General features: G+C 34.3%; 1 protein-coding gene across 1 annotated transcript in view; it reads left to right on the top strand.

Moving 5' to 3' along the window:
* The first annotated feature begins 880 nt into the window (after positions 1-880).
* Positions 881-16,236, top strand: part of LOC124449674 (serine/threonine-protein kinase/endoribonuclease IRE2-like) — a 59,919-nt gene continuing 44,563 nt past the window's right edge. The window contains exons 1-4 of the mRNA XM_047000627.1: positions 881-1,152; positions 5,982-6,053; positions 7,205-7,276; positions 12,750-13,459. Of these exons, the coding sequence (XP_046856583.1) occupies positions 12,803-13,459 (657 nt within the window). The 5' untranslated portion in view covers positions 881-1,152; positions 5,982-6,053; positions 7,205-7,276; positions 12,750-12,802. The remainder of the gene's footprint in view (positions 1,153-5,981; positions 6,054-7,204; positions 7,277-12,749; positions 13,460-16,236) is intronic.

Here is a 16,236-nt window from a genome sequence, read left to right as displayed (position 1 = left end):
TTATTGTTTATCAATCTGAATTCTCAAATGAAGAACATGAAATGGAAAGTAACGTTGATCAAATAGTTCAAGCACTTTACATATTTAAAGAGAGAGACGACGAAATCAAATTAATGCCACATCTTGAAAAAATTGTTCAACTATTAAAGACCAACGAGACAAAAATCAACCTGAATACGTTACAAGTTTTCCAATATTTTGTTGACAGATTGAGACATTTTGGAAAATACGATCTTGCTCTTGAACTATTGGATAAATTTGAATCAGAAGAATCTATTAATGACAAAGCTTGGTATTTTAATATCCTCGGTGTTTTATACCATGACACTGGGAAGTATAGCAAAGCTAAAAATCATCATGAAAAGGCTCTAAAAATTCGAAAACAATCGTTAGGTCTAAATCATGTTGATGTTGCTGGGTCTTTAAACAATCTTGGTATGGTGTTTTATGAAACTGGAAATTACGAGAAAGCTTTAGGGTTTCACAAAAAAGCTCTGGAAATTAGAAAACAATCGTTAGGTCCAATTCATGTTGATGTTGCTGGGTCTTTAAACAATCTTGGTATGGTGTTTTATGAAACTGGAAAGTACGACAAAGCTATAGAGGCTCACGAAAAAGCTATGGAAATTCAAAAACTATCGTTAGGTCCAAATCATGTTGATATTGCTGGGTCTTTAAACAATCTGGGTAATGTGCTTGAAAAAACTGGAAACTACGACAAAGCTATCGAATTTCACGAAAAAGCTCTGGAAATTCGAAAACAATCGTTAGGTTCAAATCATGTTGATGTTGCTGTTTCTTTAAACAATCTTGGTTTGGTGTTTGAAAAAACTGGAAGTTACGACAAAGCTATAGAGGTTCACGAAAAATCTCTAGAAATTCGAAAACAATCGTTAGGTCCAAATCATGTTGATGTTGCTGATTCTTTAATCAATCTTCGTAATGTGTGTTATAATACTGGAAAGTACGACAAAGCTAATGAGTTTCACAAGAAAGCACTGGAAATTCAAAAACAATCCTTAGGTCCAAATCATATTGATGGCGATGCATCTTTAAACAATTACAGTTTGCTTTGTGATAAAACAGGAAAACACGACAAAGCTTTAAAGTTTTTTGAAAAACCTCTAGAAGTTCGAAAACTGAATGTGCCAGGTAAGGACCATACTCAAGCCCCTGCGTCTTTGAGCAAGCATCGTACGATGTATGAAGAATTTGAAAAATACGAGTCTCAAAAAACTCAGAGTAAATTTTTAGTTCCAAGTCATGCTCACGTATCTCTGTCATCAAAATATGTTGGTAAGTTTGTAGGTATTATATACAACATAATGTTGGTGGCTCATTTGCGTTAATGATATTTTGTTAAAGTGCAACTCCGGCCAATTTTCACTACATCTTTCTTTCGCCAAAAGAAAATATATCTTTTAGCAAAATTTTAATGTATGTTTGAGCATTTTTGCTTTGGTATAAGTTGTTTAATTTTAACGCTAAATTGCGCCACCGGATGCGAATTTTTACAAATGGATCGTGACGTCATAAGATGTTACCCCCTCGCTAGTTTGTTATATTACTATAAACAAATGCCAGCATGGAGCATCAATAATATTAAATTTTTAGTCAAAAATGCGTTTTATTCCGCAAAATTTGGCAAAAGTATCAAAAAGATAACTATCAATACAAATATTGGTTAACACATCTTTGGAGGACGCAATTTTGTCATAAAGTTCATCAGCGAAGTTTGTTAACGCTGACAGCCATAATGAATATAAACAGTAATCAAATGTATTCTGCCGTTCTTTTACTAAATGTTGGACACTTTGATTATTAAAATAAGCTTAAAAATGTGTAACTCTTGACGATGAAGCTTTCTGCATTGATGTCTCGACCACAGGTGTTGTTGTAACTTGTAATTGTCATAGAGTTGCTGAGAATATCGTAACTATTAACCATATTCTATATACAGACGTTACTGAACTGGAAATATACTGGGAAAATATACTGGGAAAATATACTGTGACAAAGTCTTGTATCCGTCAAATCAATAGGTACATTAATGGCTTAGGCATTAATATTAATGTCAAATTTAATTCATGTTTTCTGTGTCTAACTCCAACTATTTGAGATCCATAGCTTATTAATGGCTTTTAATATGTTTCAGTCGGCTAAGAATACATACAAATTTCATAGTGTAATACAAAATAGTTTGGCCATAATGAATTTAAAGTCCTAGATTTAAGTGGTTCATTGACATACAAATTGTTTCATGTGAGGACTTGGTTGTTCATTTTTGTTGTAGACAAACAAAAGAGCTAAAGCAATAATTAAAACGCAGTTTGGATTCGTATTTACATTAATCAACCAAAAGAATAATTCAAAAATCTACCTATAAACTAAAAACAGATACATAAAACTCGCTCTAAAGAACAGTGAGATGGAAACAAAACATTTTCATCAAACAAACATTGCTCAAGATGTATAACAGCTATAAACTCATTGTTAGTTGTAAGATTCAAATACAACATTGCACCAATTTAGAGATAATAATATTCCATACACCTGGTGTCTTTTTCAAAGTGACTCATAGAATAGACCTTTTCAAGGTTATCGCAGCCATATTGCAGGGGGTGCAAAAACATTGGGCCGAGCGCGCGGTCACGCATAGCGTCCATATAAATTACTAATAAATGCGCAAAAATTACCCTTATACATATTGGCCATTTCTTTCAAAAATATTTCTCAAACTCGTCCATTTTAATAGTCGAATTATTATTCGCGATTTTTTATACACGTGAGTCCAATTTTGTGGCAATCAACAAGCGGAAAGTTAAAGAAAACATTTATTTTCTTTGAACAAGTTGACCGTCGTTTGAGCGATGCTCTCGAGTTTGCAAATGTGCGGAACTCATAAGCCAAGTCAAACGAACTAAACCCTAAACTATCCGAGTAGATGTGAGCAGTCATAGCCGAAATGGTAAAAAATGCGCGTTGTGCAGTTGAATATTGCGATAATGATTAACGCTATCCTGATTATCAAGTTAAGAGGTCTCGCGTAGAAAAGTTAGTTTTTCATTAGTGGCCCAAAGATCAAGCACTTGCTGAAATTTTGCGATGACTTTAACCCAAAGCCTGGTGCACAAGGTACTTTCGTTTGCTCAAATCATTTTCCCTTGGGAAGAAGAACCCCAAATGACCGCGGAACGGATTATCCTTCGATTTTTATTACGCTATCAGAGTACGAGCAATCGAGGACTCCGCTTAAACGTAAAGGAAGAGAACCATGGACGACATCAAAGCGTCCTCATCAAGCCTATGACACCGAGGATTCTGATTCAAGTTTTGATGGAAATCCAGCAAAATCTGAGGCATCTATACTCCCTGTCCCTTTGGAATTTGAACAGTTGACGAGAGAGTATGATGTAAGGTTTCACACCGGCCTGCCATCGACTAACAGTTTTAAGTGTGTATTTGAATATTTGGCTGTTTCTTCTTCTGGCTGTTAAGTCGCCTTACATAATAATAAAAATAGTTATGTCTCTTTACAAATAATTGGAAATACTAATAAGAGTTTGCCGTAGAACAGTTCCTGGCGATACTTGCTGACTTTGCTGTAGACATGTGCGTGGGTTGCGAAGTGAAGAACATCGCTCAAACGACGGTCAAGTTGTTCAAAGAAAACAAATGTTTTCTTTGACTTTCCGCTTTTTGATTACCACAAAATTGGACTCACGTGTGTAAAAAATCGCAACTAATAATTCGACTATAAAATGGACGAGTTTGAGAAATATTTTTGAAAGAAATGGCCAATATGTATAAGGGTAATTTTTGAGCATTTATTGGTAATTTATATGGACGCCATGCGTGACCGCGCGCTCGGCCCAATGTTTTTGCACCCCCTGCAATATGGCTGCGATAACCTTGAAAAGGTCTATTAAAGCGTACATTTAAATATCATCTTATAATATATACGTATCAAAATTTGAACACACTTTGAGTCTTTGACATCTCAGAAAATATTTTATTTCACCAAACCCAGCTTTGTGAAAATTACGTATTCAAAAAATCATAGACTGAAAAATTGACAAACATTGGAAATAAATCAAGATGATTTTAAAACAGATATATTTCAGCATGCTTATGCCGTTTTCAGTGTATTACTATTTACAGCAAGAAAATATTATGTCATTTATACATGTCACAGATATTAAATTACAGGGGTGAAAGTAGAAATTTTATTACAAGTTAAAATTAGACCTATAATGTATTTGTTTGCTGAGATCTAGTTTTATCAATTTGCTTAATATAAAGCACAAATAAATGATTTGAGCAATAAAGATAGCAAAAGCTGGACAAAACATGTGTCTACATATTATCAAATCGTGGTCTGTATGAAATGTTTATTTGCTATTTTGCTACTAATAAATTATTGAAACTACATTGACAAAGCGTGACTGACATTGATACCAAACATTATTATAACAATTACAGTCATTATGTTTCCTGCAGGATGTTTCCCTAACTTTATAAAGGTGTTGCTCCGAGGTAGGAGTAAACAAGCCACATATCGCGATAAAATTTCTATGTTTGACTTATCTTTCTTAATTGCCTCGACTCCGTAGGGAAAAGCAGCCTTCTCAACAATTTGAGTGATTCGGCAAGGATTCCATATATATTAAAGGAAAGAATCGTCAACGAGAAATGAATTCGAACTTCGAAGTAGCTATTAATTAAGCAACCATTCATTTGCTCTGTTTAGGAACAAAATTCGTCAATTTTCTAAGCTTTTGGGTGCTTGCATATTATTAGGAAACTTTTGAATATATATATATATATACTGTGTGTGACGACAATGTATGATTAAAATAATTCCAGACTTTTCTTTTAACTCCATCAGTAATTAAACAACAACGCTAAAAAATGTGTTAATGTCTGTGTCTGCTTACAATTTTCGTTCTTTGACAGGTTGCATAAAATTGCATAAAGTTGTGATAGTTTCTTTGTCCTCAAAACAGAAAGCCAACAGCAACGGATTTTAGCAACTTTTTCTTATAATTACTAAGATACTCGACAGAGATTGGCGACAACAGTTCGTTAATGCTTATCAATGTCTGAACTCATTACAACGCCCTTAATAACTGAGTGTGAGGTCTTTACGGAGAAATATCGGACTGAATTTATTTGTACTGACCGAGACCCTTAGGGCGAGGTTTGTGATAAAACAGAGGTCTGAGATTTCTCAATAAAGACTGAGTAGGCGAGGTTAATAAAAAGTCTATTAGTTATATTGTATTATTTGACCTGAAACTGCGCTGAAGCTTTCTTTTCTTTTTCCATTCTTGCTGTTTTGCAAGGACTGGCTTTCACTCCTCTAGTTTTTGCCTGGAGAAAATATATAGTTTGAAATTGTGTCGCCTAGATAATAAAACCCACTTTTTGACTTACATTTATACCATGGTTTTTTGTTTTGTTTTTATTTTAGTTTTACAAAATGTTTGCTGTTTGCTTCATGAAGTTTTGGTAAAACACAAGACAATAGACACTTCGTATATAGTAAACATATTTAATCTAGATAAATAATGTTTACTATATACAGTGTCTATTGTCTTGTGTTTTACCAAAATACTCTCTGGTAGTCGTATTTCATGAAATTTGTTTATCTACATTTATTTGTAAAATTACGCCTGATGAGAGCTTGTTCATTACATGAAAATATATACTGCCCCCTCAATATTTCCAATTGTAAGGTCATTTTATTACTTGAAAATGTCAGTCATTTAAAACAGTGCGTAATATATGTATATGAGATTTTGGAGCTAATGGGCAAAACGAAATGAAATATATAGTTGTAAAAAGCTACTATTCAATACTTTCCAATTTATTTGTGTTATTTCTTTTCGAGCGCTAGTTGTAAATTCATTGTTTTACTTGTTATCAAAATATAAATACACAGCTTGTGTGGATAATTCTTTTTAAAATATTGTTCGTAGAAATTACAAGTGGTGATGATGCTAATTCTAAAGATCTCGGAAATTGTCCTGGTGTTGAAAATACAAAACCAGGTATGCCTTTTAATTCTATTTTGTTTTATATATATTGCATAACTTAAGCATATTTGTTTTGTGGTGTACATCGGAATTAAAGCCATTTGATTGGTATTTATGTGTTTTTATGAAGATTTATTTTATTTAATATATGATGTATACAGTCCAAACGTTCGTTTAATACGTATATTCAATACGGTATCAAGGATATAAATTTTGCTTTTGCTAACGACGTTCAAATAATTTAAATGAAATGTCTACTAGATGGCAGTGCTCAGCTTAACTTGAGAATTCTTTGTTCACCTCAATAAATCCTGCGTATAATTGTACAACTTTTTCCCTATAGTTACTTAGGTACCTTCTCCACAGGAATTAGCGTCAACGGTTATGTAGCATTTATCAATGTCTGAATTCATTAATAAGCTCTTAATAACCTAGTGTGTGATTGAAGTTTTTCGTGCAGACTGAGCCCCTTAAGGCAAGGTTTGTACTAAAAACTGAGGTCCGAGATTTCTCAGTAAAGAACGAGTAGGTGAGGTTAATAAAAGTTTTATTATATGGCTTTATTTGAACTGAAAGGTTTTTTTCTTTTCTCGTCTTTGCTGCTTTGCATGGACTGGCTTTTGCTCCTGTAGTTTTTGCCAGAAGAAAATATATAGCTTGAAATCGTGTCGTCTAGATAAAAAAACCCCATTGTTCTTTTTTGACCGACATTCATACCATGGTTTTTTGTTTTGTTTCTTTTTTCGTTTTAAAAAACGCTTGGTGTTTCCTTCATGAAGTTTGTTTAGATACATTTATTTGTAAATTTACGCCTGGTGAAAGCTGGTCCATTACATGAAAATAATGAACGCTTACAAGGGAGGTAACCACCTCTCAATATATCTGTAAACTTGAAAAAAATCAATATAAAACTGTGTTTAATAAATGTATATGAAATTTTAGTGGTGCATCTTTTTGGTCTCCCAATTAAACCCCCTCGGCGTACTAGTTACTACAATGAGCAAAACGCGATAAAAGATATAGTTTTTAAAAGCTACTAACCGAAACTTTTCAATTTACTTGTGTTATTTCTTTTTGAGCACTAGCTGTAATTTTTTTATTAAATGACAAAATAGAAATACACATGCAGATTGTGGGGATAAAATTTTATAAAAAATTTTTCTTAGAAACCACAACTGGTGATGATTTTATTACCGAAGATGTCGGGAATTCTCCTGGTGTTGAAAAGACAAAACAAGGTATGTCTTTCAATTCTATTTTATTTTATACATATTGCAAAACCTAATCATATTTGTTTCGTATTGTATGACAAATCAAGTCATTTGATTAGTATATATGTGTTTTTATGAAGATTTATTTTTAATAATCTGGGGCTGGTTTTTCAAAAGCTGGTTAACGCTAACCCATGGTTAAACATGCCTAACCCAGGGTTAATTTTTAACTCTGGGTTAGCTTGCATTGCTCGAAAGTAGGTTATCTTAAACCTTCAGTTAAAACAAAGGTTAACTTTAACCCTCCTTGCTAGGTGGATTGCATTACTTAACCCTAGGTTGACATATTATTTTCGTAATTAAAACAACTCGTGACAGAATTTGCTCTTCATTTCCCATGTAAATTATCCTCGTTGCAAAAGACGATATTGCCTACGTAGACAAAATACTAAAGGTTTTTACGACAGTGAGCTAAAGGCAAGAAATAAAATTTGGTAGAAACAAAATAAATTGTATAACAAATCTAATTCTTCAAGCTTTATTTAGATAAGCAGCAAAGCTGTGCAATTCATCTACAACAAGTCCTAATTGCTTTGAGGTTCTTTGTTTCGGACAGTTTCGTAGAAGACGTATAAGATGTACATGATAATCGAATTGTTAATAAATCTGCAACGGTGCTAACATTACAACGGGCATTGAATAGACCTAAGAATCACTTTAAAACTGGCCACCTTCAATGATTGAAAACTATGTAATCGATAAAATCAAAATAACTTTTTTGCAAGCTGGCTTTGCTATTGATTGTGTTGATTGAACTCACTTAGTTAATTGACCTTGTTTGGATTTACCTGCTTTTTAACCCAAGGTTAGTTAACCCAGCGCTTAACCCTGCTTTGAACAACGCAATTTTAACCCAGGTTAACGAATTGAACCTAGTTTAGTTGTTAACTCTAGGTTAAATTAATCGGCTTTTGAACAACCGGCCCATGATGTATACATGTTGAATTTTCGGACTCCAAACGATCGTTTTTTACGTATGTTCAATACTGTATCAAACACTTAAATTTTGCTTTTGCTAACGACAAATAATTTCGATAAACTTTGTACTAGACGCACAATTTGCACAACTTGATAAGTCTTTGTTTATCTCAATAAATATTGCGTACCAGCAAATTGGTGCAACTCTTTTTATAAAGTGCTCAAATTGACTACACTTCATAAGTTCCATTAAAGAAAAAGGATTATAATAAATAGTCTAAAACCTTTTAAAATAAATCTTGATATAATGTACACCATAGAGATCAGACTCTGTATTTTAGAAGTGTTCAGGATAGACAATCTGTTTTAAAGTGCTTTAATCTGTTTTAACCATGACAGTAAAATCTTGTCACTTCATAATTTGTACTTGAAGCACATTATCTGTCAGTTGAAATTAAGATGAGACATGAGGTGATAATGACACCGTGCAATCTATTATTTCAAATTAACGTTTTTTTGTATTCTGCTTTTTTATTCATAAAAACTTCTCAACAAACTATCCTTTGGATATACTGTCATACTTCACGTTTGCACCACCATGCATACATTACCAAGCTAATGACATTGAAAATTATACAAAAAACGACCACCATCAAATCGAATTGCTCAATATACTTCAATAAATAGGAATTCCTGTGCATTGTAAGTAAAATGCCTCAAAATCATATGAAAAATGAGCCAATTTGACAATGTGAATTATCAAAGTTCCACGACAAAAAGAAGGCTATATAAAATTTTTCTTATGAAAAATGTGGCATTAAGTGGCACATTTATTGAACGAACTTCTAAATTCTAAATTTACAGAAAATTACAAGTTTTTTTTTGAGCTCTCTCCTTGCTAAGTATACTAGAGATTACATCTTCAATGTAACATCATTCAAATGTTCACAACGGTCATTTTCTTGCTTAGAATTGCATTTTGAAAGTTGCCTAGAGAATAAAAGTTGCTGTATCAGTTTTTTCTACCAGAAAATTTCCCAAAATAGATAAGCAAAAAACATTACTAAACGCAAAACATAAAAACAGCGACTATATTCATTGATTTCAATAAATTACTCCCAATGATCTCAAAATAGATAAATGTAATTATTTGGACTGTATTAGAAGAGCAAGTGAGTCCAAAACCTCATTTATGATACAAACTGTGTCTTCATTCGTAATTGGTTAACTGAGTTAATGGCCTCAATTAAAAAGTCCACGTGAATCAGTTCAAGGCACTTACCACTTAAGCCACCCGATTGAGCAAGAGAACGCTGCTGCTGAAATATCGCTTACAGAACTCAATGGCTGTGTCATGTTTGCTCAGATATTGTAGCACGGACCACTATATAGAGGATCAAAGCTGTAACTTTTCTTGGGGTGAGGGAGAGGGTGTTAAATAACGCTGCTTCTGAAATATCGCTTACAGAACTTAATTGCTGTATCATATTTTCTTGGATATTGTACCACGGACCACTGTATAGAGGACCAAAACTATAACTTTTAGTGGGGTGAAGGAGGGGGTGTTTAATAACGCTGCTGATAAAATATCGCTTACAGAACTCAATGGCTGTATCTTGTTTTCTCAGATGTTGTAGCACGGGCCACTGTATAGATGACCGAAGCTATAACTTTTAGTGGGGTAAAGGAAGGGGGTGTTTAATAAGGCTGTTGCTGAAATATCGCTCTTACAGAACTCAATGGCTGCATCATGTTTTCTTAGATGTTGTAGCACGGGCCACTGTATAGATGACCAAAGCTATAACGTTTAGTGAGGTGGGGAAAGGGTGTTTAATAACGCTGCTCTTGAAGTATCGGTTACAAAACTCAAAGGCTGTATCAGGTTTTCTGAGATATTGTATTAGTGACCACTGTATAGAGGTCCAAAATTATAACTTTTAGTGGGGTGGGGGAGGGGGTGTTTAATAACGCTGCTTCTGAAAAAATTGCTTACTGGACTCCATGGCTGCATCATGTTTTCTTCGATATTGTAGCACGGACCACTATATAGAGGACCGAAACTATAACTTTTAGTGGGGTGGGGGAAAGGGTGTTAAATAACGCTGCTGATGAAATATCGCTTACAGAACTCAATGGCTGTATCATGTCTTCTCAGATATTGTAGCACGGACAACTATATAGAGGACCGAAACTATAACTTTTAGTGGGTGGGGGAGGGGTGTTTAATAGCGCTGCTGCTGAAATATCGCTTACAGAATTCAATTGCTGTATCATGTTTTCTTGGATTTTGTAGAACGGACCACTGTATAGAGGACCGAAACTATAACTTTTAGTGGGGTGAGGGAGGGGGTGTTTAATAACTCTGCTGCTGAAATATTGTTTACAGAACTAAATAGCTGTATCTTGTTTTCTTGGATATTGTAGCACGGACCACTGTATAGAGGACCGAAGCTATAACTTTTAGTGGGGTGGGGGAGGGGGTGTTTAATAATGCTGCTGCTGAAATATCGGTTACAAACTTAATCGCTGTGTCATGTTTTTTCAGATATTGTAGCACAGACCACTATATAGAAGACCGAAACTATAACTTTTAGTGGGGTGGGGGAGGGGTGTTTAATAACGCTGCTGCTGAAATATCGCTTACAGAACTCAATTGCTGTATCATGTTTTCTTGGATTTTGTAGAACGGACCACTGTATAGAGGACCGAAACTATAACTTTTAGTGGGGTGAGGGAGGGGTGTTTAATAACTCTGCTGCTGAAATATTGCTTACAGAACTAAATAGCTGTATCTTGTTTGCTTGGATATTGTAGCACGGACCACTGTATAGAGGACCGAAGCTATAACTTTTAGTGTGGTGGGGGAGGGGGTGTTTAATAACGCTGCTAATGAAATATCGTTTACAGAACTCAATGGCTGTATCATGTTTTCTTGGATTTTGTAGCACGGACCATTGTATAGAGGACCGAAACTATAACTTTTAGTGGGGTGAGGGAGCGGTGTTTAATAACTCTGCTGCTGAAATATTGCTTACAGAACTAAATAGCTGTATCTTGTTTTCTTGGATATTGTAGCACGGACCACTGTATAGAGGACCGAAGCTATAACTTTTAGTGTGGTGGGGGAGGGGGTGTTTAATAACGCTGCTAATGAAATATCGTTTACAGAACTCAATGGCTGTATCATGTTTTCTTGGATTTTGTAGCACGGACCACTATGTAGAGGAATGAAACTAAAACGTTTTATCTGGAGGGGGGGGGAGCTATACATATGTTCAGTTGTGGTGGAATGACTTCTTGTGAAAGCCAAATGTACTGAAAAATATGGCAAGAATTTGAATCGCTTACTTTTATCGTGGTGTTAAAAAAATATTGAATTGGCATGATTTCTTTTCTCCTTGGGTAGAAATTTTATTAAAATGGAAATTTCCTTGATAACCCTGAAACATGACAGACAAATTGTTTCTTACTCATAAATCATAATATCCTGGATAAAATAGTTGAAGACTGCAAATAACCATATTCAGTTTTGCAAGGGGAAAATTATACCAGCAATGCTGCGCGAGAATGAGCTTTAGTTTACTGGGATAAAGATAACAAGCGTCATTTTACCAAGGTGTATAAGAGGAGCAGTACATATCAGATATAAAAACAACGTTTGATAGAATAATATTTAGGGATTTGATTGCATTTCAACATTAAAAGTTTAGCAGAAAACATAACATAGTTCATCCGGTAAGAGGGTGTTTAAATGATCCTGACTTCACTAACTGGAATTCAGCGAGGCGTTAAATGATTTTGGCCAATAGAAGGAAGTCGGTACTTACCATGAAATAAATCTTCTTGTTGAATTTCAAAACATTTTGATTTAATAACAGCGCAAAAAATTTAAAATTGAAACAACCAGTATGGCCTAATTTCAGAATGTCAACTGGAATGACTTGTGGCCTTTCACAAACAGTTGTAATTTTTAAGCTTGAAGTTTTTCCTTCTTTCAATGCCTCGAAATCATTTTACGTTTGTTAAGCGCCACAAGTCATTCTCGTTAAAATTTTCCAATTAGGCCAATTTGGTTGTTTTCATTCTAAAAGTTTTGCGTAATTATTAAATTAGTTAAATGAGAATGTTATGAAAATGCTCGATTGTATACTCTGTTGATGAGTATTGAATCATTTCCATTTGCCAAAGTCATTTAAAGCTTTGCTCAATCTCGGCTACCAGATCATGCATTCAGCCCTAAAAGACGAGTTCAAAAAACATACTCTCAAAATTTTAACTTAATATGTTCGAAAAATACAAGGTTATTCTTCGAAGAAAATCAACAAAATATTTGCAAAAAAAATTTTGGAATTAATTTTTAGTATAAGCTAACCTAAATGTTACCAGATTTGATTGCACAATTAAGAAATTTATGATATGTCTATCATAAGTAGTTATTGATAAGGATTTAAAAAATATGCGGTATTAATATGCGTTTCTTTTACCCATGCATGAATTTAATTCTTTTATCGAATTTTTTTAGATTCAAAGTTGCAAGAGTGGAAATTCAATGATAAATCAAAGAAGCATAAAGAAATGTTTTCAAATCTGCTTAAACGTGCACGCGATGACAGTGTCAAGGTTGAACAAGTGAATGATGTACGTGTGATTTTTTCGGATGATTTTTGCATCGGTAAAGGAAGTAACGAGACCCGTGTTTTTCTTGGACTGAGAAAGGATGGTTACGGCAAAGCAGTGAAACGAATACGTCGAGACAACTGCATGAAGCTTGCACAGAAAGAAAAAGAAATTTTAAATCAATTCAACGCAAAGAGATCAAAATATGTTGTGAATTATTCCTTCTTAGAAGAAAATACTGGAACGGAGTATGTCTATTTAATATTAGACTTATGTGAAGAATCGTTGGAGAGTTATGTGAAAACTTCTACTTTGGAAGATCTTCAAAAAGCTCTTCCCAAAATTCTCAGACAAGTTTTGCAAGGATTAGCTGATCTTCATAGTGGCGAAAATCGTATTCTTCATCGTGATTTAAAACCTACCAATGTTCTTCGAGACTCACAAGACAACTTTCTGATAGCTGACTTTGGCATTAGTCGAATATTGAAGGATGATTCTTCCACATATGAAAGCAATACTTCCATGGGAACTTTGCATTGGATAGCTCCTGAATCATATTGCGAAAATGATGATTCTGTTGATAAAGCGCGTTACAAAAGAAGGTCTGATGTATATGTAAGTGTAGGAATGTGAACATTTGTAAGTTGTAAAGAAACTCAATGTTGTGAAATTGCATTTTGATGTAACGCTTTTTATTATTTTAGAATGCAGGGATGGTAGCTTATTATGTTGCAACAAAAGAGAAACATCCTTTTGGAACTAAACCCCACAGACTGATTAACATGTTAAATGGAAACCCTGTTGGTTTGGATGAAATCGAGGATGAAACACTCAAGGACCTTCTGTCGTGGATGTTAAATCTAAAACCTAAAAACAGACCATCGGCTAACGAGGCGTTAAAACATCCATTTCTTTTGTCGGATGACGAGAAATTTGACTTATTATGTAAAGTTGGAAATCTTCAGCAGATTAAGACAAATGATCCCCTGTGTAGTGTCGTTCAACAATTGAATAGTGAATCCTCATTTTGGAAAAGTAAAATGGATTGTGATGTTTATGACTATTTGGTGAATGGAAGGCGCTATAAATCTTCATGGACAGAATGCTTAAGACTTATTCGAAATATTGACCAGCATTGGAAGGAACTAATAAAACATAAACCAAAACCATTTTATAAGATTGGTGATTACAGGGCGTATTTTCTCCGAGCATTTCCTAGTCTCCCTGTTCGGGTACATGCTGCTGTCAGGTCAAATGAAGAATTGAAGAACGAGCCAGAACTCAAGAACTTTTTTCCTTTTGATGAAAGCCAACTACATCAATAAACAATTTAGATACAACAGAACCTGTTAGGGGTGAAAAAAGTAGCTATTAGGAAAAAATTGATACTGTTGAGATCTGATTCTATAGATATAAAAAAACAGTTTCCACGACGTATTTAGTTGATATTTCACCCCGTTTCTGGTGAATCTACAGTCTGTGGTATTCATTTATACTATGTTTATATTTAATTTTTACTGTAAATTGTTTTGCAAAAAGACTGAAGGCGAATATGACATTAAAAGTTAACTTTTATGCTTGGCTGCACTGACAAATTTTGCACTACATTTATCCAACATAATAAACTCGCATACGATAAAATTTCTTAAATTATTATAATTACTAAAAGTCTTGCCGAGATTGTGAATGCATGCAAAACTGAGGAGATTGAACTTGTACATCATGGCGAGAATCTTCCAAAGAACATTTCTAAATCATGTCCACCAAGGAAAGAAGTACTTGTTAAGGAACATCAGTCTAGATTTGCATAAAATGTCAGTGGTGATGCTAGGTTTTGCCATGCCCATGTAATATGATGTTGAATCAGTGAAGACAACTTTTGTACATTCATTCTTAAATATTAACATAGCAAAACCAACATAGTGGAAGCCTTCAAATTGAAATTCCTCTGCAGGGCCAGGTGGAGGAAATTTTTCTCTAATGCAAGTAATTGCACATGATGGCAAGACGACTCTTACTTCTCAACCCAAGATACCCCAGCACCATCTTGTCAACTGTCTATATGCAATATGGCGGTACAGTTTGTCTTCGGGCCCATCATATGCTACCTCATATTGCTGCTTGTACAGGTACCAAGCTGTTTGTAAAACCCACCTGTTAAGACAAACCGGCTCAAAACCAGAATGTTTTGTTATGCACAAAGGGACTTCGGTGGTCTAATTCGTTTCTACTGCCTCTACATTTTTGTCACAAATATTGGAAATCTCTGCAGCATAAACATTTCTCGTTATTGTCCATTATTTGGCAGTTACCACATTGACACCTGAATATGTTAAAAGAAAGGATCTTGAATAGTAAATGTCTAAATTTCAATAAAAATTGTATCTTACAATAAAAACTTTAAAACTGAAGTATTATGTGTATGTGGACGTGGTCAACTTCAAAAACTGAAAACGTTCTTTCGAGATCTAAACAATGGTCTAGAATAATATAACATTTTATTACTCACCATTCAATATTGTCGCGCCGAGGTTCATCGTCAATATACGCAAATTACTGTTCTTCGTTGTCCTCAAACTGGTGAGCTTCTTTGTGTTCCTCAGCCAGCCATTCGGGCTATAACTGATATGGCCGAATAATGTTTGCTGGATTAACACAACTCCAAATCGGTTTGACATGACGTCAAAATAATTTCCGCTGACGCTTTCTGTGCCCACGCTGCTAAACCTCAAAACAGCTCAAATAGCTTGCTTGAAGACGCGATTTTGTCAAAAAGAAAATAGCTGATGTAAAAATTTCAAAATATAGTAACCTTTGCATAAAAATGGAACTTTTAAGACCAATATTATGTGAGGGTGGAGTTCCCCTGTAAGGTCAGTTAATTCCTTACTAATTTCAAAATAGTTATACTCCAATAATTTAGCATACAGACCAAATTATTTGGCAGACAAATGCATTTTTTCCAGGTGCTTCTGATAATCTTTTTTATGCATCAGTTTGGATGCATAATACATAAGTTTAAACAGTTAACAAACATATGAGCCCAATTAGGAAATTCTTCTCAGTCAGTAGTTTTCTATACCAAAATAAAAAACAGGAAATTTATTCATTTGCAAGTGCATGATAAAAACAATGTATAGTCCGTGATCTGTGACCGATTTTCTTTCATTCCCGTTGGACACCTCAAGGAAGGTCGTGAAAATTTCAAAACAGAACGACTTTTATATGCTTAATACAATTTTACTTATTGTCATCTCCAAAAAGCTGCAGTTTTTTTGCTACATCACATTGAAATTTTAAAATTTGTAGCTCATTACAATTCCGGAATCCGCATTATTCCCAAGAAACTTCATGTAATTTATATTTTGTGTGCTCGTGCCAGACCTATAACA

The sequence above is a fragment of the Xenia sp. Carnegie-2017 genome, unplaced genomic scaffold, assembly GCF_021976095.1.
Source record: "Xenia sp. Carnegie-2017 unplaced genomic scaffold, XeniaSp_v1 HiC_scaffold_23, whole genome shotgun sequence".
NCBI lineage: Eukaryota > Metazoa > Cnidaria > Anthozoa > Malacalcyonacea > Xeniidae > Xenia > Xenia sp. Carnegie-2017.
The sequence above is the reverse complement of the archived record's forward strand: the minus strand, read 5'-3'. Positions and strand labels throughout refer to the sequence as shown.